The 25,074-nt window shown below is 47.2% G+C and overlaps 9 protein-coding genes across 9 annotated transcripts; 4 read left to right on the top strand and 5 right to left on the bottom strand.

The window, feature by feature from the left end:
* Positions 1-275: 275 nt before the first annotated feature.
* On the top strand, positions 276-4,267 carry BO66DRAFT_392847 (SacI domain and endonuclease/exonuclease/phosphatase family protein). The gene is made up of 7 exons (XM_025647619.1): positions 276-565; positions 620-2,258; positions 2,318-2,617; positions 2,674-2,783; positions 2,840-3,174; positions 3,267-3,694; positions 3,760-4,267. The coding sequence occupies exons 2-7, from the start codon at positions 666-668 to the stop codon at positions 3,826-3,828; spliced, it is 2,835 nt and encodes a 944-aa protein (XP_025502859.1). The 5' UTR covers positions 276-565; positions 620-665; the 3' UTR covers positions 3,829-4,267.
* A 238-nt stretch (positions 4,268-4,505) lies between these two features.
* On the bottom strand, positions 4,506-6,524 carry BO66DRAFT_402601 (uncharacterized protein; the record flags this gene model as incomplete). Its single annotated transcript, XM_025648822.1, has 4 exons — positions 4,506-4,654; positions 4,740-5,052; positions 5,105-6,470; positions 6,520-6,524. 4 exons carry the CDS (start codon positions 6,522-6,524, stop codon positions 4,506-4,508), a joined length of 1,833 nt encoding a protein of 610 aa, XP_025502858.1.
* Positions 6,525-7,674: 1,150 nt separating this feature from the next.
* On the bottom strand, positions 7,675-9,091 carry BO66DRAFT_421320 (uncharacterized protein). The gene is made up of 4 exons (XM_025649946.1): positions 8,596-9,091; positions 8,335-8,541; positions 8,125-8,277; positions 7,675-8,061 (listed from the first exon to the last, which is right to left on the bottom strand). The coding sequence occupies exons 1-4, from the start codon at positions 8,974-8,976 to the stop codon at positions 7,834-7,836; spliced, it is 969 nt and encodes a 322-aa protein (XP_025502857.1). The 5' UTR covers positions 8,977-9,091; the 3' UTR covers positions 7,675-7,833.
* Positions 9,092-9,197: 106 nt separating this feature from the next.
* Positions 9,198-12,747, top strand: BO66DRAFT_421319 (putative AP-3 complex subunit delta). The gene is made up of 6 exons (XM_025649945.1): positions 9,198-9,345; positions 9,401-9,519; positions 9,569-9,765; positions 9,817-10,200; positions 10,272-10,500; positions 10,555-12,747. Coding segments are annotated over exons 1-6 (2,940 nt in total). The 5' UTR covers positions 9,198-9,343; the 3' UTR covers positions 12,564-12,747.
* A 70-nt stretch (positions 12,748-12,817) lies between these two features.
* BO66DRAFT_376748 (RAMP4 family protein) lies at positions 12,818-13,560 on the bottom strand (the record flags this gene model as incomplete). The annotated part of the gene is made up of 2 exons (XM_025645718.1): positions 12,985-13,560; positions 12,818-12,924 (listed from the first exon to the last, which is right to left on the bottom strand). The coding sequence occupies exons 1-2, from the start codon at positions 13,142-13,144 to the stop codon at positions 12,818-12,820; spliced, it is 267 nt and encodes an 88-aa protein (XP_025502855.1). The 5' UTR covers positions 13,145-13,560.
* A 32-nt stretch (positions 13,561-13,592) lies between these two features.
* pxr1 (telomerase inhibitor/ribosome biogenesis protein PXR1) lies at positions 13,593-15,343 on the top strand. The gene is made up of 3 exons (XM_025644770.1): positions 13,593-13,950; positions 14,003-14,846; positions 14,900-15,343. The coding sequence occupies exons 1-3, from the start codon at positions 13,928-13,930 to the stop codon at positions 14,918-14,920; spliced, it is 888 nt and encodes a 295-aa protein (XP_025502854.1). The 5' UTR covers positions 13,593-13,927; the 3' UTR covers positions 14,921-15,343.
* A 65-nt stretch (positions 15,344-15,408) lies between these two features.
* Positions 15,409-16,963, top strand: BO66DRAFT_392843 (diacylglycerol acyltransferase type 2A). The gene is made up of 2 exons (XM_025647618.1): positions 15,409-15,743; positions 15,830-16,963. The coding sequence occupies exons 1-2, from the start codon at positions 15,571-15,573 to the stop codon at positions 16,854-16,856; spliced, it is 1,200 nt and encodes a 399-aa protein (XP_025502853.1). The 5' UTR covers positions 15,409-15,570; the 3' UTR covers positions 16,857-16,963.
* An 847-nt stretch (positions 16,964-17,810) lies between these two features.
* On the bottom strand, positions 17,811-20,727 carry BO66DRAFT_439726 (putative kinesin family protein (KipA); the record flags this gene model as incomplete). Its single annotated transcript, XM_025651174.1, has 2 exons — positions 17,811-19,891; positions 19,950-20,727. 2 exons carry the CDS (start codon positions 20,725-20,727, stop codon positions 17,811-17,813), a joined length of 2,859 nt encoding a protein of 952 aa, XP_025502852.1.
* A 2,462-nt stretch (positions 20,728-23,189) lies between these two features.
* kin28 (TFIIH complex serine/threonine-protein kinase subunit KIN28) lies at positions 23,190-25,034 on the bottom strand. The gene is made up of 2 exons (XM_025650468.1): positions 24,680-25,034; positions 23,190-24,566 (listed from the first exon to the last, which is right to left on the bottom strand). Exons 1-2 carry the CDS (start codon positions 24,870-24,872, stop codon positions 23,545-23,547), a joined length of 1,215 nt encoding a protein of 404 aa, XP_025502851.1. The 5' UTR covers positions 24,873-25,034; the 3' UTR covers positions 23,190-23,544.
* Positions 25,035-25,074: the final 40 nt, after the last annotated feature.

The raw sequence follows: 25,074 nt of genomic DNA, 5'->3' as shown, positions 1-25,074 counted from the left end.
TTCGGATTTACACTCGGAACTTGCCTCAGCGTACTGTTCTTCTTGCTACTTCTGACTATGCGTTGCTATTTAAATCCGAGTCTCGAAGCACAAGGCGTCGCAAGGGCGACACCGTGCCGCGTTGTCAAGTCGACCTTGTCCCGGTATCCTCAATTCAATTCGAAGATTATCAAATCCACGGTAAAGGTTTTGGTACTCTTGGTCTCATTCACTTGGACGAAGATGTCTTTGTAAGCGTTATCACTGGCTCCTCGAAAGCCGCCACGGTACGACCTGGGGAATCTGTTTTCAGAATAGACAAGGTGGACTTCTGTGAGGTTTCATCGTCAATCTCATTAGGAATCTGCTGACTGGGCTCAGTTTGTTTGAGCCACTCCAGATACGAAGATAGACTGTATCATGATGTGGACTCCTCAATCCCAGTTGAGGTAACTGAGACCGAAGTAGATTATGACCTCAGGGAAACGCCTATCGATGTCCCTTTTTTGGCCCTGAAGAAATTATTGAGCGATGGGAGCTTTTACTACAGTCTTGATTTCAATCTTACAGATCGCTTGCAAGATAGGTAAGCCAAGTCGCATTTGCGAATTGACTCCTGGGCTCACGAAGCAATGACCAGATCTGATAAATCGGCAACTTTTGACATAGAGTCTCTGGATGAAGACATGCTTTGGAATGCATACCTGATAAATCCCCTTCTTATTTTCAGGAAATACCTAGCCCCGGCCGAGAAGAATCATCTCGATTCCTCGCGCATGTTGACGTGTGTGATCCGAGGCTTTTGTGGCACACTAACGATACCATCCTCCGTCCCAATCATTTCCCGGGGACACACGCGACTTCCTTCCTCGCTTACAATAATATCTCGCCAGTCGTCTCGACGTGCGGGAACAAGGTTCAATTCCCGTGGCATAGACGATGATGGTCACGTCGCCAATTTTGTTGAGACCGAGACAATACTCTGGATTGCTCCTCATCTCACCTTTTCCTATGTTCAGTTGCGTGGATCAGTGCCGATATTTTGGGAGCAGGCTACTGGGTTTATCCCAGGACAGCAGAAAATCGAAATAACCAGATCCGTTGAGGCGAGCCAACATGCGTTTCATAAACATTTCAAGAACCTGGAACTGAAGTATGGTGCAATACATGTGATTAACCTCCTGAGTGAGCTCAGGCCCGGGGAAGTAGAGCTTTCAAGAAGATTTCGGGAACTCATCAAAGGAGACCGTATAAGTCAAGAAACTGCACTTGGTGCCCTTTCGGACCATAGTCTTCTACAGCTCACGGAATTCGATTTCCATGCTGAAACCCGAGGACCAACAGGGTATGGTGCCAGCAGCCAGATCAAGCCCGAGATATTTCACTCTCTGCAAGGCTTTGCCTACTTTCAGGAAGAGGAATCGGACCTTGGAATCCCTGATCAAAACCAGAAATCGCTGGGTAACACCGTCATTTTACAGCAAGAAGGGGCTTTCCGAACCAATTGTCTTGATTGTCTCGATAGGACGAATCTCGTACAAACAATAATAAGTGCCATGGCTCTTGATGCATTCCTTCACCAACAAGGGAGTTCAATCGGCGACAATCTCCAACTGAGACATTCGACCTTGTGGGCTGACAATGGCGATGCTTTGTCCAAAATCTATGCTGGCACTGGCGCCCTTAAAAGCTCATTTACGCGCCATGGCAAGATGTCCATCGCAGGTGCACTCGCAGATGTTCGAAAAACCGCAGCCCGCATCTATGTCAATAATTTCTCTGACAAAGCTCGCCAACAAACAATAGATATTCTATTGGGGCGATTAACAGGCCAGATCCCTGTACTTCTATTTGACCCGGTCAATGATCGAGTTGCAACAGAGCTGGCTCAGCTATCCTCTAATTATTCATCTACTACATCGATTCAAATCTGGGCTGGAACATTCAATCTCAACGGGCGTCATCCGGGGCCCAATATAGATCTACGGCCGTGGTTGCTCTCAGGGTTCAACCGCCATGATGACGGTCCACAGATTTTTGCGGTCGGATTTCAGGAGATTGTTACGCTAAGTCCACAGCAGATAATGTCGACTGATCCTACAACCCGAAAAGTGTGGGAGCAGAATGTGCAAAGCTGTATCAATTCTGAAGCGAGCTCCAGGAAACTTCCCAAGTATGTGCTCTTGCGAAGTGGTCAGCTTGTCGGAGCTGCTCTCATGGTATTCGTGAGAGGGGATAGCCTTAAATACATCAAGAATGTTGAAGGCAATGTGAAGAAGGTAGGTTTCACATGGGATGTCGGCGTCCACTTCGTCTTTCACTGATTGTACTCATGTAGACGGGCTTATCAGGAATGGCCGGCAACAAAGGTGGCTGCGCCATTCGCTTTGACTACTCAAATACGCGCATCTGTTTTGTGACTGCCCATCTTGCTGCTGGGTTCGCTAATTATGACGAGAGGAACAAAGACTATGATACCATCCTACATGGACTTCGCTTCTTGAAAAACAGGAGTATTGAGGATCATGACACCATCGTATGGCTTGGGGACTTCAACTATCGGATAGGACTTGCCAATCAACTTGTCAGAGAATCAGCAATTCAGGGAGATTACCAAAAGCTCTACGATAATGACCAGGTATTTTCCGAGGTAGAGCTTGATGTCGATCTTTGTGGCCCTGACAACTCTCTCAGTTGAACCTACAAATGCTAGCAGGTAGAGCCTTCCACTTCTACACCGAAGGACCTATCACGTTTCCTCCAACGTATAAGTACGATATCGGGAGTGATCATTACGATACCTCGTTAGTGTCACCAATATGTCATGTTTTCATGTGAGCAGGAGACTGAGACCTCATAGGGAAAAAGCACGTATACCCGCCTGGTGCGATAGAGTCCTGTGGAAGGGATCAAATCTACGTCAGCTTCATTACAGCAGCGCGAATCTGCGATTCTCCGATCATAGGCCAGTTTGGGCACTATTTACATGCATGATCAGCGTTGTTGATGAGAAACAGAAAGCCCACCTGCAACATACGCTCTACAGGAAATACCAGCACAGCACACGCGCTGTAGTCGCGAGTGAGCCCGAAAAAGCAGATGCCAATACTGGAAAGCTGTATCATGCAGGAATTGTTTCGCGGACTCAGGAGTCAGCTATTAGCGCTGCATATGACAAATGGTGGTTGAAGCATGGTCAGTCACAATGCTATTCTCTAATCTATGAAAGCCCACGCGACAAGTCCAATTTTATTTGTTATACTCATACTTCTCATTCTATGAATTAGGCAAGTCTGCGCGATCACAGGTGATACCTCCCTCCAACAACTATATCTGGAATATCCAACGTATACCAAATCCCTTTTCTTGGGACGACAACGATTGGGCTCAAGTATCGCCGTCTACTGAAATCGAGAATGGTGCACTCAAACCCCCTCTGCCACCAAGGATGAATCTTTCAGGGTATCAAAGACACCGCAGTTCATATGATTCAAATCGAGAGCACATTGATGCTACTATTGAAGTGCCTGGAAAACCGTATCAGGATAACCCAAAATCCCAGAAATCGAGTAAAACAGCTTTTTGGATGATGGATTCAAACCACACTAGTCCACCGCTACCGGCAAGCACAACAAAGACACTTGCGAGAGAAGAATCGCCTGGACCGTACAATTCGCGCCCACATAATATCGCTGATCGGTTGGTGACTCATACGGTCAGTGAACTCAACGTGTTGATATTTTTTATATTACCAGATGAGATACTAAACCTGTATTACAGGAACATGATATATTGGGCGAAGCCATCAATGATAGGCTCACTTGGGAACCGCTCCATCCTAAACAGTAGAATCTTGTCTTTACCCAGCCTCACAGATGATTTAATACAATCTAATCCGCAGAACCCAATTCACTGGTATCGAATCAACTCTTGATCTTACATCATCCTGTCACTATTTCTAGATGCACCTTTTATATTCCAACGGGAACATAGATCGACTTCTTCGCCTTTACTTCAAGAGTCTATGAGTTTGAGATAACCATATATACAAGGCTACAGCCAGCATGATGTACCAGTGCCGATTTGCGGGAGTCGGATTATAAGATACTCGCAAATGTTGACTGATTCATGTACTTTTCAAAACCTGGAGCGGCTCTGGGCTAACCTTTTCTTCTAACGGCAAGCAAGGCTGCTAGATGTCGGATAGGAAGACCACGCATAAGCACAGCCATGGGCACGAGAAACCAATCCCGAACAAGCGGGAGGAAAAGCCATGCACCCCTAAAGCAGAGACCCTATTAAGTGACTTAGGAATATTGAGTTCATCACAAATTGCTGAGTAGTTTCAACGATCAGCTTCATTGCATTCAGACTTGTTGGATTGTTTACTTACCTGATTGTTTTATTACTCCATGGCAGATGGAAGTAGTGAAGACAATGTTATCATAACTGGCAAGCAGTGCAAGATACCCCTGTTGCATGTTATGATACGCAATCTGAGAGCGAATCACGGTTCCTAAGTCATTTTACATAACACGGCAGGAGATACCGTGCTGGACTGCCTTAGGCTTTTTTCCCATTTTTAAAGCCTTGTTTAACCTTAGGCGGTTGCCTCCCACCATCCACATTGCAAAAGCACCAGGGTCTGGAGCCTTCGCCCGTGGCTTTTTAGGACCTGTATAATGTTATTGATGAGAACATGGTGGCATGCAAGTGCATTGTAGAACGTCTTTGCATGAGTTTGAAAATAAAAGACCTACCTGCTTGATCAGGTTTTTTCTTGGAATCCTCGTCGACAGGGACTGCAGACTCATCTGGAGCTGCTGTAGATTCAGGTGGAGGCGAGGGTTCTGCGACTGCATCTGCTGGTGGGGCAGGCTCAGCGGCTTGGGGTTTCTCTGGTATGGGCCACATATGCATAGTTATAGTCCAATCTGGTTCAATAACAGTCTCCCAAACTTGAGGCAGAATTATGTCGCCATTAGGGCCAACCAGATCATAGTGTCCTTCAGCGACATGAAGGCCTATCACCTCGATATGAAGGAATGCCTGTCGTATAAGCTCTTCCATGCCCTAAAATAATGTTTAGCCATAGATGGCATTCCACCCATTGAATTTCCCTTACCTTCCAGGTACAGCACAAGTCAAACGGAAAACTGAACTTCCTCCCGACTGCATCCTTGAACTTTATAGGCTTCTTTTTCTCCGGAGGTGGCGGATTCGCAGCGGCTGCTGTTGCAGCCGCGAGAGCTTCTGCAGCTGCCGCATTCGCTGCCTCTGTGGCAGCAGCAGCAGCAGCTTCTACAGCAGCAGCAGCCGCATCTTCTGCTTCTTTCTTGGCTTTGGCGGCTTCCTCCGCAGCTTTCTGCTCGGCCTCCGCCCTTGCTTGTGAGGCAGCGTCCTCCGCTATTTTCTTCTCGTGCGCGGCACGTGCCTCTCTTGCGGCTTGCTCGGCGGCTTCCAGTTCGATCGCAGCCTGTTTGGCAGCCTCTCTGGCTTCCCGAGCTTCGCGCTCTGTCCTTTCCTCCAAAATCAGTTTTTCGAGTCTCGCAATAGCTTCATCCTTCTCTGTATCGGCAGGTGCAGGGGCAGGGGATTCGAGTGGATCTACTTGACTAGGAGATGACGCGCGAGGATATGAATGGTAATAAGGCGGAATCATCCCAGGAACCACATGGTAAGGATCCTGGAAAGGATAATAGGTCCCTGGGCCATATGGTATCATCATATCATGGGGCCCATAGGGAGGCGGACCATGTCCTGGCATGTGGTGTGATATTGAATGTGGGGGCGGGTTGTGCCCTTCGTTCCGTCCATGAGAAGCGGCTGTGATAGGGTGTTGTTGATGTCCTGGGTGACGTTCATGTGCTAGAAAAGGGGGCAGAGGAGGACCAGGTGATTGGGAGTTGTACCCGTACATCGATTGACCATACGGTATTTGCTGGCCTTGATGGCCTAGTCTTATCAGCTGGTCCGATGTAGTCGCAACGCCATTGGGGTGCATAAACGCAGCATGCGGAATAGAGTTCCCATTAGGATAGACATATGATTGTCGCGGAGAGGAATGATGATTGTACCGTGCCCCCTGAGGCACAGCTGACCAAAATCTCCGTTCTTGAGGCATATGCCCATATGGAGCACCATATTCCTCAGCCGAATCTGCGCTCTCTGGGGAGTCCGGCGAAGGATTTCGACGAGGACGCCTAAATGAGTCCCTTTCCGATGCCATGTGATGCCTTGTTGAGTGGCGGCGAACGGCAGACGAAGGGCCATGAATTGAACTACGTGCGCGTAGCCGGTGTGATGTTCTGGGTCGAGAAGCGGAATCCGATGGTTTCAATTCATCCGGAAATGATAGATGCGCCCATCCGCCGTACGAATCCTGGTACCCATGGCTCTCAGACTCAGAAGGAGGAGAAACCTGCACTCCAGAAGAGTCTTCTTCATCGGAGATAGAGGATTCCGAGTCGGGTTCAATTCTGATATTCATTCTATTATCTGTCAGAAAGCACGTAGCTAGTTTTTAGAGCAACAACGCACGTCATTGGGTCCAACTGATTTTCAGAGCTCTCTTTGACTCTCGTCTTCTTTCGCTGTCTCTAATGTGTGTTGAAGTCCAAGCCTAGTTTGCGCAAGCAGTTGAACATAAGCCGACCGAAGATGGAATTCAAAGGCCAGAATTGGTAACCCATGAAAATGCTCAAGGTTGACACAGTTACCCATCGAGGGGCAGATGTCCGACAGTCGAACCTTGGTGGTGGGGGTAAAACTGAAGATAATTATAAAAATCCCCAATGGCCCTGGACGGTCAAAGCGGCATTCACTCTCTTCAGGTGCTATGTGAAGGGCTAGTGTTTTCTTCGCACAAGAAGCAAGGTACGATTAGAGGCTGGCAGGGTTCCAGACAATAGCTGGCTTCAGTGCAGGCATAGGCAGCAGATCAGTAAGGGTGTACAAGGGAAGCAAGCATGTACAAGGAAGTTATAATGGAACAAGTATACCTCTATGATTCGATGCATTAGATGGAGGTCGCGTTAGCTAGAGGACGGCGAGAAAGGGGAGGGTGGCACTTGAAGATGAAAGGAGAATGAGGGTAAGGGGAGGGGAAAGGTAGAAGAAGGAGGAGGATGAGGAGAAGAAGGTAGATGGAATCTCGCCGAGGACTGACAACGACGAAGAATGTGAAGAAACTACTGCCTGATCGAGACGAGTTTAGGCCTCGCGGTGGAGATTTGGGCATGGCAGGCATTATGCCTATTCCCAAATTTGAATATTGTCGTCATTGGTGGTACTATTAGGCACTGAGTTGGCAACCATTCTTCTTCTCTACCCATAAGCAAAAAGTAGTGTAGTGCTGCCCGAATGCCCAATGAAGAATCAAAATCCATGCCAACGGGTTGTACAAATGGACCGCCCCTCTCCTTTTCCTACGCTCTCCCCTCCTATTACTACTTACTAGTTGTGTGTTCGTTTCGCGTCAGATGCCGCTAGTATGTAAGTTATTTGCGCGTAGCGCATCAATAAGAATTCGGAAAACTGCGGAAAACCGCACTCGGAGCGCCCAGACTCAATCTGTGGCAGACGCTCGGCTGGCGCTCACTCTGCCGTGGAGTGCTGTACTGTATTTAGTATTTAGTACCTTATGCAGGTAGGGAGGGCTTGGGGAGAAGGCTTGGGGAGACGTTGTTCTCATTGGCCAGTCAGAGACGTCATGTCATGTCTTACAGGCGCCTGGACTAAAGTGACTCATCTACGTTCGCTATTAATTTAGAGAGCGAGACACTAGTTTCTTTAGAGATCAGTTTGGCCCTGGTTTTCACTGAAGCATATTTAAGTCCATATGCTAGGTTGCATTCAATCGCTAGCGCGATTGTAGCGATCGAGAAGCTCCTTCACGGCTATAAGCTCAGCTTGACCGTACTCCCATAAGTGATGATCTGACGAACGTCGAGCCACGATTTCCTCGAGACGCATCCTTGCAAATGTGTTGAGGCTTTTCAGCGTATCGGTTGACATGGAATTCGCGGAGGCTGATGATTCTTCTTCGTAGTCCGTCTTTTTCTCAAGCAGGAGTGATGTTGCCTGTCAAGGTATGTGTCAAAACCAAAATTTATTCTGGGAAGAAAGAGATTGAGGGGTACTTACGACAGACAGACCATAAAAGCCTCTCAAGTATTCGGCACAGAGTTCGATACTTCGACAGAAATACTGAATGCATCGGCGTAAAAGATGACAAGCTTTTCCTACGTCAGTCGAACTGGCGCAGGAATACAAGACTTCTCCTAGCCGGCAATGTACCTGCGACACGAGAGTCAGCTTTCTGTGAGTGTACACTATCGACAGTAAAAATCATACATTCCAAGCGTTCGGCACAATCAACAGTGCCTCCTCGAGGCTGAAAACTGCCTGGGAACTCAACCCTTGAGATTGATACAAATCTGCGAGTTCACACCACGCCTCCGAATCTGTTGGAACAGCATCCAGAAGTCTTATCAAGCCCGTAATGGCCTCCACTGGTCTAGACAGCGACCGCAGAAGGGCAACTCGGCGTTTTAAAATCGGCTACTAGGTAGATCAGCTTCGGATAGTGCCATGAACATATAGGAAGGCACAGACTAGGTTGACCGGGTCCCTCGACAGTATAGCGTTGTATTTGTGCAGACACTCCTCCAAAGCTGCGCGATCTTCTGCAGTAGCTTCTTCGTGTAAGCCTCGTAATGCTGTCACCTTTTCATTCGAAGAACCGAATCGGCTCGCTAGTCTATCAATGCACAGGAGAGCAGATCTATCATCCCCTGATTGTAAGCATGCAAAGGCAAGTTGCTCCAACAAGTCATATGACTCATGATACTGGGGTTTCAGAAATGGTGCAACTAGAGAACCATCACCACTTGGAGAGTGCTGTGCAAGTATTCGAGGCGCTTGTTGTGAAAGGCGAGAGATAGTGATCAGATTCGAACTGTGTTCATACTGCAATTCAGGGGTATCATGCGCCATGATGGGTCTGTCGCTGTGTGGAATCAATGAAGAAGACTAGATGAGATTAAACTTGTATTGGTGTGAGCAGGAGACAATCAGAAATTCGAGAATAATGTAGATAGAAGGTAAAAAGGAAGAGCAAGGATAGACGTTATTATGCGGAGCTACTCCGCACCGGGGATAGTAGAGTTCTGTTCCCGTGACTTGGACGGAGCAGCTCGACGTAATCGCTCATGAACGGTAAGGATTATGCGTCAACGTGCAACATATACTAGGCTGTTCTCAACCAGAGAATCGCGCTTGAAATCACAGCTCATGATAGCGCAGAAGAGTATCAACTTGGTTGCGCTTATTTCCACCAGATGCTGTACACCGTCGAAGCATAATGTCGGTACCCTGCCCCAGGTTGAGAACATAAACAACTAACACTCAGCGTATCAAGGTTCGAAAAGTCGCTATATGACCTGATAAAGGGCCTCAGGAGCCACAAAGGAGACGAGGATGGATATATACAGGAGTCTCTTCGAGAATGCAAGGCCGAGATCAAATTGCAGGATATGGGTACGCACAGCATATATATCTGCGGGACCATGCTTTTAACATATCCTAGATAAGAAGGCAACGGCTCTCTTGAAACTGATATACTTGGAGATGTTCGGCTATGACATGTCCTGGGCATCTTTTCATGTGCTCGAAGTAATGTCATCTGCAAAATATTTACAGAAAAGAGCTGGATATCTCGGTGCCGTGCAGAGTTTCAGACCGGACACAGAAGTACTAATGCTGGCAACGAATCTCTTAAAGAAAGTATGTGCGCTGTTGAGCCATAGTCCTTATATATATCTAACTCTCGCTTAGGATTTAGTATCATCAAGCATTCCGAATATGTCCCTTCCGCTAATCACATTGCCCAGCATCATCACTACCTCCCTTGCCATGTCATTGCTACCAGATGTTTTGTCTCGGATATCTCACACTCATGCTGTGGTCCGAAAAAAAGCTATTGTGTGCCTCTATAGGCTGGCTCTTGTATACCCTGACGCCTTGAAACTAGCTTGGCCCAAAATCAAGGAACGCCTCATGGACGATGCAGAGGACTCTAGCGTCACTACAGCTGTTCTAAACGTGGTATGTGAACTTGGATGGCGACGACCTCGTGACTTTCTACCTCTTGCGCCAAGGTTATTCGAATTGCTTGTCGACGGTGGCAATAATTGGATGGCTATCAAGATAATAAAGCTTGTACGTTGTCTGGGTCATCAAGACGAAGGACCCTTCGGTATCATTACTCATCAGTATTCTGACAGTCCTAGTTTGCCACACTTACTCCTCTGGAGCCACGATTAGTCCGGAAGCTGCTTCGGCCTTTGGTGAACATAATCCAAACAACAACCGCCATGTCTTTACTCTACGAATGTATCAATGGCCTGATACAAGGCGGCATACTCGATAGCGATCAAGGTGCTCAAGAGAAAGACGAAATCGCCGATTTATGTGTGGAAAAACTTCGGGGCATGGTCGTCTCGGATTCGGATCCGAATCGTAGGTGCTACTGCCATATGATGTGAGATAGAAGCTGACATGGCGGATGTTTAGTCAAATATGTGGCACTCCTAGCCTTCAACAGAATTGTATCGGCATATCCCGCGCTGGTTTCAATGCACCAGGATGTGATTATGTATTGCTTGGACGATGCGGACATCTCGATTCGACTTCAAGCTCTTGATCTTGCAACCAGGATGGTCACTAGCGACAACCTTCAGGCGATAGTAGAGCGGTTGATCTTGCAGCTGGTCAACTCACGTGAGTCTACCGGGAATGACCGCCTCGGAATTGATGATGAACTTTCTGAAGGAGACGGCCGCGAGATGAGACGTGATTCAGCTAACCGCAAGAAAACAATACCTTTACCGCTTGATTACCAACTTGAGGTGTTACATCGGATAGTCGACATATGCTCCTACGGAAATTATGCGAATTTGTCTGATTTTGACTGGTATGTCGGCGCCTTGGTGCGGTTAGTGCAACTTGTTCCCCCAGACGTTGAAGATGTGGGGCTTCCTCATGATATTCGTACGGGCAACGATGCGGATCACCAGTCGCATATCACTGGTCGAATTGGTTCTGAGCTACGCAATGTGGCCGTTCGGGTCAAGGACGCCCGCGCGGAAGCAACTAGGGCTGCAGCCTCTTTGCTTTCTCTTGCAAATCGGAAATCCCTTTCCCTCAAGGCCCCAGGCGCAAGCAACGGCATCCTCGGGCCGCTCGCGTGGATGGTTGGCGAATATGCCGAGCACTTGCTGTCTCCTGGTCAAACCCTTTTTTCCTTGATTGACATGTCCAATTTCTCCTTGCCAGGGAGGATGTTATCCCTCTATGTGCAAGCCATTCCCAAGTTGCTCAATACATTTCTGCCTGATGAGGGAACATGGGATCGAACAAAGAGGAGCGAAATGTCTCTAATGTTGGCCCGGGTCATTGAGTTCCTCAACTCTCTCAGTTTGCATCCTGACCTGGAAGTACAAGAACGAGCTATCGAATTCCTCGAAGTCATGCGCTTGGCAGCAGATGCTGTACATTCCGACTCGCACAACTGGAATGAAGTACCGTATCTCTTGTCTACGGTCATTCCAAACCTATTCAAAGGACTCGAATTGAATCCCGTCTCTGTGAACGCTCAGAAGAAAGTCACGACACCAGAGCTGCTTCATTTACACCAAACATTCAATCATAGCCTTTGCGATCTCTTCGATAGCGATCTTGGAACTTCATGCGGAGCAGAGTATGAAGTGCCCAGCCACAAGTTCTACTATTGTAGGGAAGGCATGTCATCTGACAAGCAACTTGGTGACTTCGTCGCGGTTGACGCAGCTCATGGGACACAGTACCAGAAACCAGTGAGTATCATGGTGGAAGAATCGTCCACCTACGCTAGAAGGCTGGATGGCAAGGAACGAAGTAGGGATGATCCTTTTTATATTGGGACGGATGATGGATATTACGACATCTTGAGCCCACACCATCCCTCTTTCACCGTCTCTAATGAAAGCGAATTGGATGTTGATGCGATTCCGATAATCGATCTCCAGTTGCACGCCGGAAGGGGACATCGGCCGCCGTCTATGGCTCAGTCTGACGATCGGAAAAAGATAGGATCACGTCCCAAGCGATACAATGTACTGCCCGATGAGATGCTAGGTGACGACGAGGCCGGGGCAGCCAATAGGACGGGTGAAGCTAGCAAATGGAAACGGTCTTTACTTCAGATCGATTCCAGTGGACTGGAACACCCCCAACTCAGCGAGAACAGGCCATTCTCGGATAATCAATCAATCGTGCGGAGGGTCGAAGATGAGGCGGAAATGGTTTTGGCAATGCGAGAAGTGGAACAATTTCGTCTCAGATTACAAAGAGCCACAGAGCGAGTGCAGCCAATGGGTATTCCTTCGGAGGGAACATTGGTCAAGAAAAAGAAGAAGACGAAATCTGTGGTCAATGATATGCAGGGAACTGGATGGCCTGATGATGAAACAGGTTTAATGAAGGGCAGCAATGACCGACAACAGCAGAAGAAGAAGAAGAAGAAGAAGCGGCCCAAGAACTGATTCGGACCCCAGTAGCTAGATGTCTTAGTAGGTACTACCTCACTTGGCTGTATGGTGTATGGCCTGGGTCATACAGGATTGAATCTGACTTGCTGGACAGTGCAGCAGGATAATAGTAACATAAATGCATTCGAAGCATTAAGCAAGAAGTTGAGGGTCGGAGGCCCCTAAGATAATCGCTTCGACAGTGGCCATCGATTTGTCGTGGATAATAATAACATGCGATATTGCAACGTAGCAAGCTGTGTCTATACCTACTGCAGCAACTGACTAAAGTTCGTGACAAGAGCGGACCATAACCGAGGCACAATCCCCAGTAATTCGAGAAATATTCCACCACAAACAACGAACGCAAGGATGACTGTCAACTTTTTTTAGCCCTACCAGATGATCATTGGCATGGCGGCTAATGGGAACATACCAATCCAGCCAGTAGATACTGGAGACCGTGAGTTCTGCTTTGGCTTCGCCATCACCCCTCCTTTGCCACGCTTCGCGGCTTCATGCTTTGCATACCTCTCATTGGCCTTTCTCTGCTGTGGTGTTTGAGCCTGCAATTTGAGATCAGTATCCAAGACCATATGTATGCCAATTTGACACCACACTGCATAGATCTATAGCATACCATAGTGCCACTGAATACGGTTGATTTGGGCTAACTTTGGCCTTAATGTCTGGGTCACTAAAGAATGTTTCAGATGGACAGAGGCTTGTTATGTTTATAATAAGAGAAAAGAGGACATTTGGAGCGAATTGAAGGAGGCAAGCAGATGAATCACAATCTAGTATACAGAAGAGGCCACGTTGTGCTAAGTATATTCCGGGAGGCCTCTAAGCACGGAAAAGAGTTGAATCCTATAACCCCCTGAGCACAGCTTATCGCACCCTTGTGCTTCCGCTACCGCCTCCCCGATCGGGAATCTGAGGAACACTTCCAGTTATCGTGTCGCGCTTTGCCCTTATCAGGCAGGCGCCAGCTGGAGCCTCCAGCCTGGAGGAGCCTGGAGCTGAGCTGAGCCTAGTGACCAGCAGTATTTATACCATGGAATATGGATATGGCCGGGTGGGGGGAAGCTCCCTAAGTCAGTAGGCGGTCAACACTCTTTCCAAGTCTTACATCTAATCTCCCTGAGATTTAGATTTTTTTCCTATCGTGTGTGGAGTATTACTTTTCAATCTCTCCATTTATCCCTGCAAACACCCGAGGACATTTTCCCTCCAAAAAGTTAATTCCCTCTCTTCTTTCTTTCTTTTTCTTGTGGTTTAGTTAGTACTTCTCTCAACAATCAACAGTGAACAAATACTTCAAACAAAGAAAAAGGACCCCCCCTCCCCCGGGCCGAGCAACCATCTTGATCTAGCAAATGGGTCTTGCTGCACCCCGAAAGTAGGTAGGGTCTACTTTCTTCGTCTTACCTGGTCTAATGTCCATTGCCTAGGAAATCCAAGATCTCACACGATCCTAACAATACAAATTGGTCGCGCTCAACAACTGGCTTCGGGCACAAGATTCTCAGTTCTCAGGGATGGACCCCGGGTAGCTTTCTGGGTGCACGAAATGCTGCACATGCTGAGTTATTCACCACAGCAAGCGCGTCTCATATCCGCGTTACTATCAAAGATGATACACTTGGCCTTGGTGCGCGACCGAGGCGGGACGTACTAGATGAACCCACTGGTCTTGATGCGTTTAGAGGCTTGCTGGGACGCTTAAATGGCAAGTCAGATGCAGAACTGGGGATCGAGGAGAAGAGGCGTGAGGATGCAAAGTTGGCTCGATATGCGGCCAGCAGATGGCAGTCAGTTAACTTCATTAGTGGTGGATATCTGGTTCAGGAAAAGGCCGATGTCCGTGAATTTGAAGAGCCAGCTCAAATCCAGCCAGACACTGAGAAGCGCAGGACTAACAAGACTGCTACTGATGGCCAGAAAGGACCCGAAAGTCCCGATTTTGTGGACCTCAAGGCATCTCCTATCAGTACTCAAGGTCAGGATAATGGCAGTTGTGGAAGACAACTCTCAGACAACCAGGCCTCCTGTAAGAAAATGTCCAAGAAACGGAAGAACAAAGAAAGACAAGAAGATAGCGGTTTCGAACACACGAAGACAGAGACGTTGGATCAAAAAGACGAGTCCAATCGTGACTCACCTACAGAAATGCCTGCATCGACACTAAAGTCTCTGCCATCAAGGGAGCGCCGTCCGATGGGCAGGCATGTTTTCAGAAGCCGTCACATTGCACAGAAGAAGAGAGCTCTTCTCGATGAGAAATCTCTAAATGAGGTAAGAATGTTGCCTCATCACATGGTCACTTATGCTTACTGGTTTAATCTCAGATATTTATGGTCAAGTCATAATCTGAATGACCCTGTCTCCTCTTGACTCATGTAGTGTAGAGGCTCGTCTAGAATTTCTCCTACTACTCAAATACCCAATCTGATTATATCTCTACGCGCCTGTTGGCAACATGATCATGCGCTCGGCGTGATGCTGCAAGATCTGGTCTTCGATCGAGCTCCGCTACAACACATTTTCATAATGGTTGTCTGTTCCTATCATCATGATGCTACTGAGTGTAGCCTTAGAGGAGATTTTTGATTGGCAGTATATGTACTTCCGTTGATGTAGCTTCGGATTGGCTAGAATTTTCTTTCGGCGCTTCCTGTGTGTTTTTTCCATTGATTGTAGTGGTATTCACATGTGCCTAAGGTCACGCAATCAAAGGTGCTGTAAACGACAGTGCTGCGTATATGTGGTACAGTACGTACCGTACTCTGCGCATACCTCGGCCTAGTCTATAGTGGGAGTGGGTGGACACTTACATCATTACTAGTGTGGGTTGACCCCAACCGTCACCGGCCGTTATGATCTTACTGTCCATGCTTCATAACACATTCATTCCAGATTTGTATTGTCAAAGTTCGATCACCGAACTGAGCTTATATGTCAGCTTATTCCTCTCGCAAAATTACAAGCACCAAGCTCAATTCGTGCTGTTAAGCCACCGATGTCTAATTCTGGGAGTTGTGCCCCTGTTGGGACTGGGAATGACAGCCTAGCACAGCAACAACCATCATCTCTGCAGCGGTCGCCGATAATGATCACTCGTGATGACTTTTCCAGTAATGATAGTGGTTCTGACCATGCCCGAAGCATCAAAAGGGCTGGACATGAAAGGAGGTATGTAAATGTTTTCAGTAAAACTTCTTGGGGGCATTTGTTCTCGTCATTTGTATGAAAAGAAATCCTACTGACTGGAGAACCAGAATCCGTTGGGCACCATTGAATATCGGCCTTGAAAGACGCTTACAGACGTTTGTGGTTCTCTGCCATACCTTAACAATTGCTATCTTTTTGACGATGTTTTTTTTCTCATGTGCCATCCCGCTCTCATGGCCAGTCCTGATACCCTATCTGATCTACATCTCTCTCTTTTCGACAGCTGCAACATCAGGCAGCCTGGGCGGTCGCTGCAATTTTCTGCGCTCCCTCCGTGTCTGGAGATTGTATGCGTCTTACTTTCCAGCCCGCTTACATAGATCCGAACCTCTTCCACCAACGAGGAAATATATCTTCGGATATCATCCACATGGAATCATATCACACGGCGCCTTCGCAGCGTTTGCTACCGAGGCTCTTGGGTTCTCCGAGCTCTTTCCTGGAATCACAAACACCTTACTGACACTTGACTCGAACTTCCGAATTCCGTTCTACAGAGAGTACGCACTTGCTATGGGCATAGCCAGCGTCTCCCGCGAATCATGTGAAAATATCCTTACTAAAGGAGGAACTGATGGTGAAGGAATGGGTCGTGCCATCACAATTGTCATCGGTGGTGCCCGTGAATCACTGGATGCTCTTCCCCACACTTTGCGCCTTGTGCTCAAGCGCAGAAAAGGATTCATCAAGTTGGCCATACGTACAGGAGCTGATCTTGTGCCAATACTAGCATTTGGTGAGAATGACCTTTATGAGCAAGTGCGCTCTGAAGACCACCCTATCATACATAAGTTTCAGATGCTTGTTAAACGTGCGATGGGCTTCACAATTCCCCTATTTCATGCACGTGGTATCTTCAACTATGATGTTGGGTTGATGCCGTATCGACGGCCATTGAATATTGTGGTTGGTCGCCCTATCAGGGTAAAACAGCAAAAGGACAGGGAGAAGGTAGACGACAAATACATCGATCTACTTCACACGATGTATGTGCAGGAATTAGAAAGACTGTGGGAGCAGTGGAAAGATTTCTATGCTAAAGATAGAGCATCCGACATTGAGATTGTTGCATAAGGTGTTAAGATGATAGTTCTGGCAGTGTGGTAATAGCAGAGTGAATATATAAAGAAATATTCAGGATATTTCAGCAAAGCCCAATGTACTGGTGTTTTTCATGATGGACACACCAACCCAGAATCTCAGTGACAAGAATTGACTACGTGTGAGGTTCAAATCCCAAGTAAACACCTGCAGATTTGGGCTATCGCTTGTATAGCCTCTACATTTAGCCAACTGGCTCAATTAATGGTCGATAGCTTCTAGATGCCTTAGTTAAATCATGAAATTTTATATTTTCTCTGGACATCTTTATGTTCGAATTGATGATGATGATGATGATGATGGTGGTGATGATAATATAAATGGAATATAGCATGTATCAAAAGCCAGAATCGCTTCGAAAAGGGGACAAGAATGGGTATCTGGAAGTGATGGAGAACAGAAGAGTAATGAAGCGACTGGGCATAAAGCATGTGCGACATGAATGAGAGAAGAAGCACCCGACCTTGACGACATGTAGGCAAAGCTCCTATGATCGTATTGACATGGGGTAGCCTGGAAAGGGAAAATCGACCGCTAAAACCCAAAAGCTCGGTGCATGGCACTGAATAGTGTTTTTGGAACAACAAGAGCATAAATTAGGATTAATTCCTGGGGGCGGGGTCTGTAAGCTTAAGGCGACGCGTTGATCTCTTCGATCTATAAGCAGCGACTCGTCTTGTCAAATGGCGGGGCCTTTCACTGCGCGTCAAAAACCAATTGAGATTCGATGGAATTAAAAATAGGGTTGTACGAGGTGATCAGATCGAGGAGCTGTTGGACCAATTCTGCTTTTAGAACAGCACTGATCCCCGAAGGGCCTTCAAGGCCAGTGCACTCTCTGTCATTGATAAATTGTTCGAGAGGCGTCTAGGTGCTCACCCTGGCGAGCAGAGTTCTCCGGTATTCCAAAATGATAGTGCGAAAATGTCAAGCTGGAGTGCTCTGGCTAGGGCGTAGTTCATCGGCCTTGCTCGTAGTCAAACTCGCTATTCCGGGTACCGATTCCGATGCTCGACGACTGCTGGTAACGACACGAACACTACCACGCGAGCCTTTGATCAATTGACCGCTCTCAACACGATCTTGAATCATCTCATCAAGGATTCGAGACATCTCGTCCATACTCTTCCGCTTCCCGTCGGGGGCGCCTTCGAACCGCGGGGAGAAGTTGTTATCTGGAGTGTAGGCCAAGGCATAGTCACTGTCCACGAGACTGTGGCGGGGAGGCAAAGTTTCTTTTATTCCAGGCCCACAGGCATCGATGGCAATGTGCGCAAGATCCCGATGTCGAGCAGCAGAACGGAGCGCTGTGAGCATTCGATCTTTATCGTCCAATTGTTGACGAAGTTCATTTATTTCCATGTCTTTTTCCCGCAGCAAAGCCATTGCATCAGGTAAATCAGCATTTGGACTGCTAGACTTCATGCCTATTGATATACGGGAATGACTCGAGCGGCGTGCTTGCAACAACCGCCTCTCCAACGTGGATATGTATCGATTTTTGTCATTGAGGTCAGCTTGAAGGGCCGCAATCTGTTGCTGGGTACTTGCCTTCCCATCTGCGAATTCGCCGATATTCTCTTCATCATCTTCATGAGGCAAAGAGCCCGCGAGTTGTGCACTGGCTGCGGGATCATAACTATTGACCGAAATGAGAGACATCGGGCGATTTGACGGTTGTCCATAGGCGCTCAATGTAGACTGACTAACTGAAGACCGCAGAGATCTCGTCCCAGCATCGAAAGCGGATTGTCTGGAAAGCCTACCAAGGGAGGGAAATCCCCCGTGGTTGTTCACTCCAGTTGACTTAGAACATAATATAAGGCGATTCAGATGCTCTATACGCTCCTTTAACGCTGTCCGAGCCAGCTGCATCTCTAACATTTGTTCTTCGTGACGAGCATGCGCTTCCTTTTCTAGCTGCTGTTCTTCAAGTTTGAGTTCTTTCTCAACCTGTGCTTTTGTCTGGCACTCGAGCTGATTACGGAGAGCCTGGATTTCCAAACGATAGCGTTCTAGAAGAACCCGACTCCCTGTGTCAGTGCCACCACTTCCGATTGCCTCCTCTGCTCTCTTAGCATGACTGACAATGCTATTCTTGGCTCGAGCTGCAAATTTCAAGGTATTGAGGGTTTCACCAGCATGCGTTTTGGTAGGACTGCCTAGCTGAATCGTGCAGAGAATGCTGACCAAGGAGTTTCCTGACAAAGCCGGCTGCAGCAGTCTCGTGAGCTTGCTATCGCGATAAGGCAGATGCTTGCCTTCCTTGTCAGTTGCACCACTGGCTTTTTCCTTTGATTCCGAAAGTTTGGAGATAATCGTGCCCAAAGTCAGTAAGCTCTTGTTAATGTGGGCACCTTCTGTTCGTCGTTCTTTGTCATCAGCAGCACGCTCTGATCCAGCAAGATCGATAAGGCTGAGTGTGGACACCCTAACCCCCCCAGGCAGCAGACCTGACCGCCTATCCTGGGATAAACCTGCAGGTGCTCGTTCCCGACTCTCAACAACGATCTGGACAACCGCATGGCTTCGTGAACTCCGAGCATTGAATTGGGTGCTGCCAGTCCTTCTCGCATGATCTCCCCTTGCGATGACGCGAAGAAGTTGTGTCGGGCTCTGGACAATTTCTTCTTTTAATGGAGTCGCATATACACCTCTCTTGCTATCCTCACGTAACTTGATTTCTTCTTGTTGGGCAGTGGACGGCGCACCGGACACTGACGCTGAAAGCAAATCATTTATCCTCTCATTGTAGATTTCAAGGTAGCTCACCCGCAACAAAAACTCCCGGTGCGGCGTTTCTCTGATGAAGGAGAATATGTCTGTAATCGCCAGTGGAATCACTCCTGGGGAGGTTGCGGTTCCTTGCATAGAAAAGGTCTTGCCCGTTCCGGTCATGCCATAGGCAAATACTGTACCGTGATAGCCTTCCATTACTCTCCTCACGAGACGCTTTGCAGCAGCGTCGTACACCTTTGCATTGTTTTCATTGGCTGAGAAAACATTATCTGGAGTAGGGATCAGCACACCATTACTCCGAGTCCGGGGTTTGCAAGATATGGATACCATATAGATAGTCGCCACCTTCTTTCCCATTGAAGGAGATGATTGCTCGCCTCCCATCTACCGTCCATTCAGGTGTCTTTGTTGCTTCCATCCCCCCGCCATCAGGTCGTACTCGGACGCTCACGATCACATTTCCCTTTGTCGTATCCTTGTTCTCCTTTGACCTAACAATTGACTTGAAAATGCCGGCTGCATCATCACCATCCTCATATGTGGTTGCGCTTGTCGAATAAGATCCTTGTGCAGAAGAGCTTCTGCTTTGGGGAGGGGAAGCATCTATGTCACGTATCTCACAACTCAGAGCCGATTTCAAGTCCCCGTTTCCGTGGATGAGGGATGTTGTCTTAGAGGTTCGGTAGCTACTGATCGTGCTAGTGCTGAGTCTGGAGCTTTTCCGTTCTTTGAGACTTCCGGAAGGTCGTAGACCTTGTACTCCTGAGATCGAGGACGCAGTCGAAGGGCGACTTCCAGCTTTAGGTGGCTGAGGGAAGGCCGCGATACTGACCGTTCTTCGCAATGATGTGTCGGGACTACTGGGAACCCGGGTGTTGATAAGGGACTTCGATGGACCGACATATGTTGTTGGACTATGAAGCACGGATCTGCTAGAACTTGACCTAGGACTGGAGGGAGCGCGCATCCTCGAGGAAGCTTGGGATGAGGAAAGAGTCCTTGGAGTATGCGGTAAAGTTGCTAGGCTCTTTCGTGACCTCGGAGCAGAAAGTTGAGGAGCCGGAGAGCTGGCGGTGGGCTGGGGTGGTTGAGGTAATTCAGACATGAGGACGTTTTGAAAGGCCGATCAACGATCGACATCAATCAAGCAAGACCCCTAGTCGATCGATTCTAATCTTCGAGCACGGCTTGAGCGACGGCGATTTGCAACAAGTATTCCTTGTATCGTCCATGCACGTTGAAAAGACCCCTGGATCTCACACTCAAGGTGGTTCGGAAGCAGTGCCTGGAGAACAAGGCTTGATTAGAAAAACTGGAGACATAGGAGGATGATAGTGTCTGAAATTGTATAACATGGGGCAGAGACTGGACATGAGACACTGTGCTCGGGGACCATATGAACATATCTGATCCAAGATTACACCTAGATAATCTCGAGATATCTTCGAGGACCATAGCATCGCTCAGAAGGGGCAGGATATAAATGCAACTATGCGGACTTACATGGACCGTCAGCAGAGTGCGGCCGTGGATTACCGAGCGGTGCTCAAAAACACCTTTGCGCGCTCCGCGACTCGGCGGTATTGAACGTTGCCAGGAGCTTAACTGTTACCATGTGGTATTGGTGATTGGCATAAATTGAGACAGACCAGATGACTACTGTTGTATGAAGTGAACATGAATCGATCGGTACGTTGCCATCTAATAGTCGATGTAGGGAAAGAGAAGCATGAATGTGCAGATAAGGGGCGGAGGGACGGGAAATTATAGTGTGGACGGAGAAGAACTTGGGTTCGACTGTAGATCAGTCGGGATGTTTAATGAGCTCTAAGTGAGTTTTAGACCGCGCGCGCGGCGGGGGAGAGGGGTGTGCAGCAATGTGTAATGTATTTATTTAGTAATCTACTCATAATTCAGTATGAGTAACTACCTAGTAACTATTAACTACTCCGTACAGTGGTAATCGTAATGGCACTAATAATCATGGGTGCCCTTGAACGCCAGCGTTGGCGCAGAAAGGGTTGAACTCCATGAGGGTTCCAATGGCAGGGACCTCGGAATGAGAAGGGCTTTCCTCCTTAGGCTCCTTCTTTGCTAAGCTCCTTAGCTTAGTCAACTTGACTTTGTTAAATAACCAACTAACTAACTAACCAAGCTTGACTTGAGACCTAAGTCCTTTGCTCAGGGCAAACTGACATGGAAGTCAGCTGAGGTACCATAGATAGATAGGACACGGTACGGAGTACTATGGTGGGTGCACGGTGCGGTACGGGTACCTGGAGCCGACTCTTAAGTTGTTAACCAACTCCTGGGCCTTGTACACGTACCGTACCTGGCTGGTTACGAGGTATTGATGAGGTAGGAAGGGACGGCCCTGGACTTTCCGCCTTTACTTTGGGAAAGTGGAGAGTGGGTCGGGTGCAGTTGATCACCTTAACGTATTTGGTAAGCGAGTCAGCTATGTAAGCCTGTCGGCCACCTATATATTATATATAAAATAGCTGATTTTTAAATTATATTATCTTTACAAATTTCTATTAAATCTTTTTAAAACTGAATATTAAAAGTTATATATATATAATCTTTTTACTTACAGAATAAAAAGTTTTAATTATTTTTATAAGCTTTTATATATACTATTTATATATCTTACAAAAATAATATTCTATTAGAGAATTACTACTGGTAAAGAATAGATTTTAAAAGAAAATAAACTAATTTATTATATAAAGTAAGTTCTTAAATTATATATTATAGATTTTTTAAAGTATATATTCTAAGATTATTGAACTATTCAAAGATTAAAATCAGCTTTGTATATATAATATATAGGTGGCCGACTGGCTTATATAGCCGACTCGCTTACCGATTATGTTATAACTGTTAACTAAGCAATGACAAGCACCTGACATATAGACCACTTTGGTGTTTTTAGTATGTATGTACAGTACACACGAGTGAGTGAGAACTGTACTGTACTGTACTGTTCTGTACTTTACCCAGGACTGAGCATCAGATGCCATTCGGTTAACACTCTCAAGGGGCTTTTTCGTTATTTTCTGCAGATGGCGAGGACATATATGGATCATGAGACTGGGAGGTTCTGTTTCCCATGAGTTGGCCAGAAAAGGCCCTCGACTTGTTCCATCATGCTCGACCATTACCTTACTATTCTTGGTCTTGATTTAGCTCATGAGCACATGAATGTAAAAACTCCAGCTTGTCTAAATGCTTGTTTACCAGCTGCGCGTAATTAGTATGAGTCTCCCTTCTCTCTCTGTCAAGTAGGGGTGCCCTTCGGCTCATTCTGTATAGTACAGTGCACTACAGTATCCAAAGCGGCTACTAGCCAAAATATACCGGACAAGATGCATACCCCCACGCATGGATTTTGATGCCATACGAGGCGTAGACTTGAAAAATGAAACCACGCTACCTACGGCATAGCGAGCATCTAATCAAAAGGTGCAGAAGAAAGAATCCATAGTCAGCAGAGATCGATGTCGAACGCTGCTGGACGCTGTCTTAGGTTTTTTTTTTTGCTACTTGGTGACGATATCACGACTGACAGCGGATGGAGATCCTCGCAATCGCTAGCCCAGATTCAGGTGGTATTATATGGGAGAGCTATAAAACACCGACTCTGTCAGGGGGGAAGGAAGGAACACAAGCTCATTGTTATCCTGGCGCTATCAATTCCCTCCATGCACTTTACCAGTGGTCGGAATACCAGGTAACAGCAATAGGATCTATATCTGCTGCATGACTGTGTGCCCCTGAAATTGGGCTTTCTGTAGTAGATAGACCTTAGGTACTTTAGCCCACTGGTAGACAAATGACCTCGCGCGTTACAGTAGATGCCTTTCCTCAAAATTTGCCTGGAATGACCTCGATTCATCGAGTCTGTTCCGGTAATCGTAAGCTAGTCTCTGGCCGCAGTGAAATTTAGCTGTCGAGCCGCATTCTTGAATGTTGAATCTTCGATTTCCCCCCCTCGCCTGGTCAGGTCTGCGCCCATTTTCTTAACGCCATCGATCTTGCGAGGAAGGTTTTTCTTGTCGGTTGGTGTAGGATCAGTAGTCCACCAGCCGTGTTGCAAAACCCTGCAAGCTGTGCTTCGCTTCCTAGGATCCAGGTTGCACATGGACATCAGCAAATCTGCGCCGACAGGACCAGCTGTCGGAAATTGCCTGAGGAAAAAATCTCGGCCCTGAAGAGGAACGACATGGTTGGGATCAGCGGGCAGATAATTAGGTAGTTTGGTTACACCGGGCCAATTGTCCTCATTCGGGGTCCCGAAAGCTTCACATATCTTCGTAATTTGATCGAGATCGGTATTTCCTGCAACGAACGGAACTCGCAGGAGGAGTTCCGCGAAAACCATGCCCATGGACCAGATATCGACAACCCCCGAGTACTGCCGGGCACCAAAGAGCAGCTCTGGGGGACGATACCAGCGTGTAATGACCTGATGGGTCATATTCAAGTAGGGATCAGCAAACGACCTAGCTAAACCAAAGTCCGCGAGTTTCACTTCCCCATCTGCCGCAATGAGGAGGTTATTAGGCTTGATATCCCGATGCAATATGAAATTCTCGTGACAGAACCAGACCCCTCTGGCGAGCATTCCCATCCAAGCCTTAATATCAGCGACGCCATAGTGAATATTTGTATCCTTAATCAGCATCTCGAGATCGCCCCGCGGTAGATATTCGAGAACTAGATTGAGATTTTGATCCTTTGATGAGAAGACATCGTGAAGCGCTATTATGTTGAGATGTGAAAGCTCTTGCAGGTATTTTACTTCTCGAATGGCGTCCATGGAAAGTCCATCTTTATATTCTGCATTGACCTTTATTTTTTTGATGGCGACGAACGAGGACGGATCTGTTCGAAGGTGACCGAGGAAAACAACAGCATAGGTACCTTCACCGAGCCTTTTATCTATGAAACAACCATGCTCATCATTAACCGCCAAGTACAGCGACAAGGTAGTAATGCAAGCAACAGGGAAGGATGCATAGAACCATTCAAGAGAATGAGGTACAAAATCATACCTTTAATATACTTGTGTCTTACATCATCGTTCAACTGCTCGGTAATCTCACGCTCGTTGGTAACATGAGAGGAATATTTCATATTGTGCTTGTATGGTGAGCGTTCAGAGCCATTTACCTCTGACTCTCTTGTCGCATCAGTGGTTTTGGCTGCATGCGAAGCAGGGTTCGGGATCAAAGGAGAAACAGCCATTGTTACTACAATGTAGCAACGTCCGGTTGTCTCTAAGAAAGAATTAGTAGAAAATCCCACCAAAGTCTAGATTGTTGTCAAGATTGACTAGATAGATAACTGGACACAAGTCAAGGGATTTTATGTTCTTGAATGACAGTGGATCTGGCATCTCGAGCTAGATCTCCAGGAAGGCAGTTTCGGAGTTATGTTGATCCTGGCT

Source organism: Aspergillus aculeatinus (assembly GCF_003184765.1).
Source record: "Aspergillus aculeatinus CBS 121060 unplaced genomic scaffold BO66scaffold_31, whole genome shotgun sequence".
NCBI classification, from domain to species: Eukaryota; Fungi; Ascomycota; class Eurotiomycetes; order Eurotiales; family Aspergillaceae; genus Aspergillus; species Aspergillus aculeatinus.
Note: the sequence above shows the minus strand (reverse complement) of the source record. Positions and strands in the feature narration are given on the sequence as shown.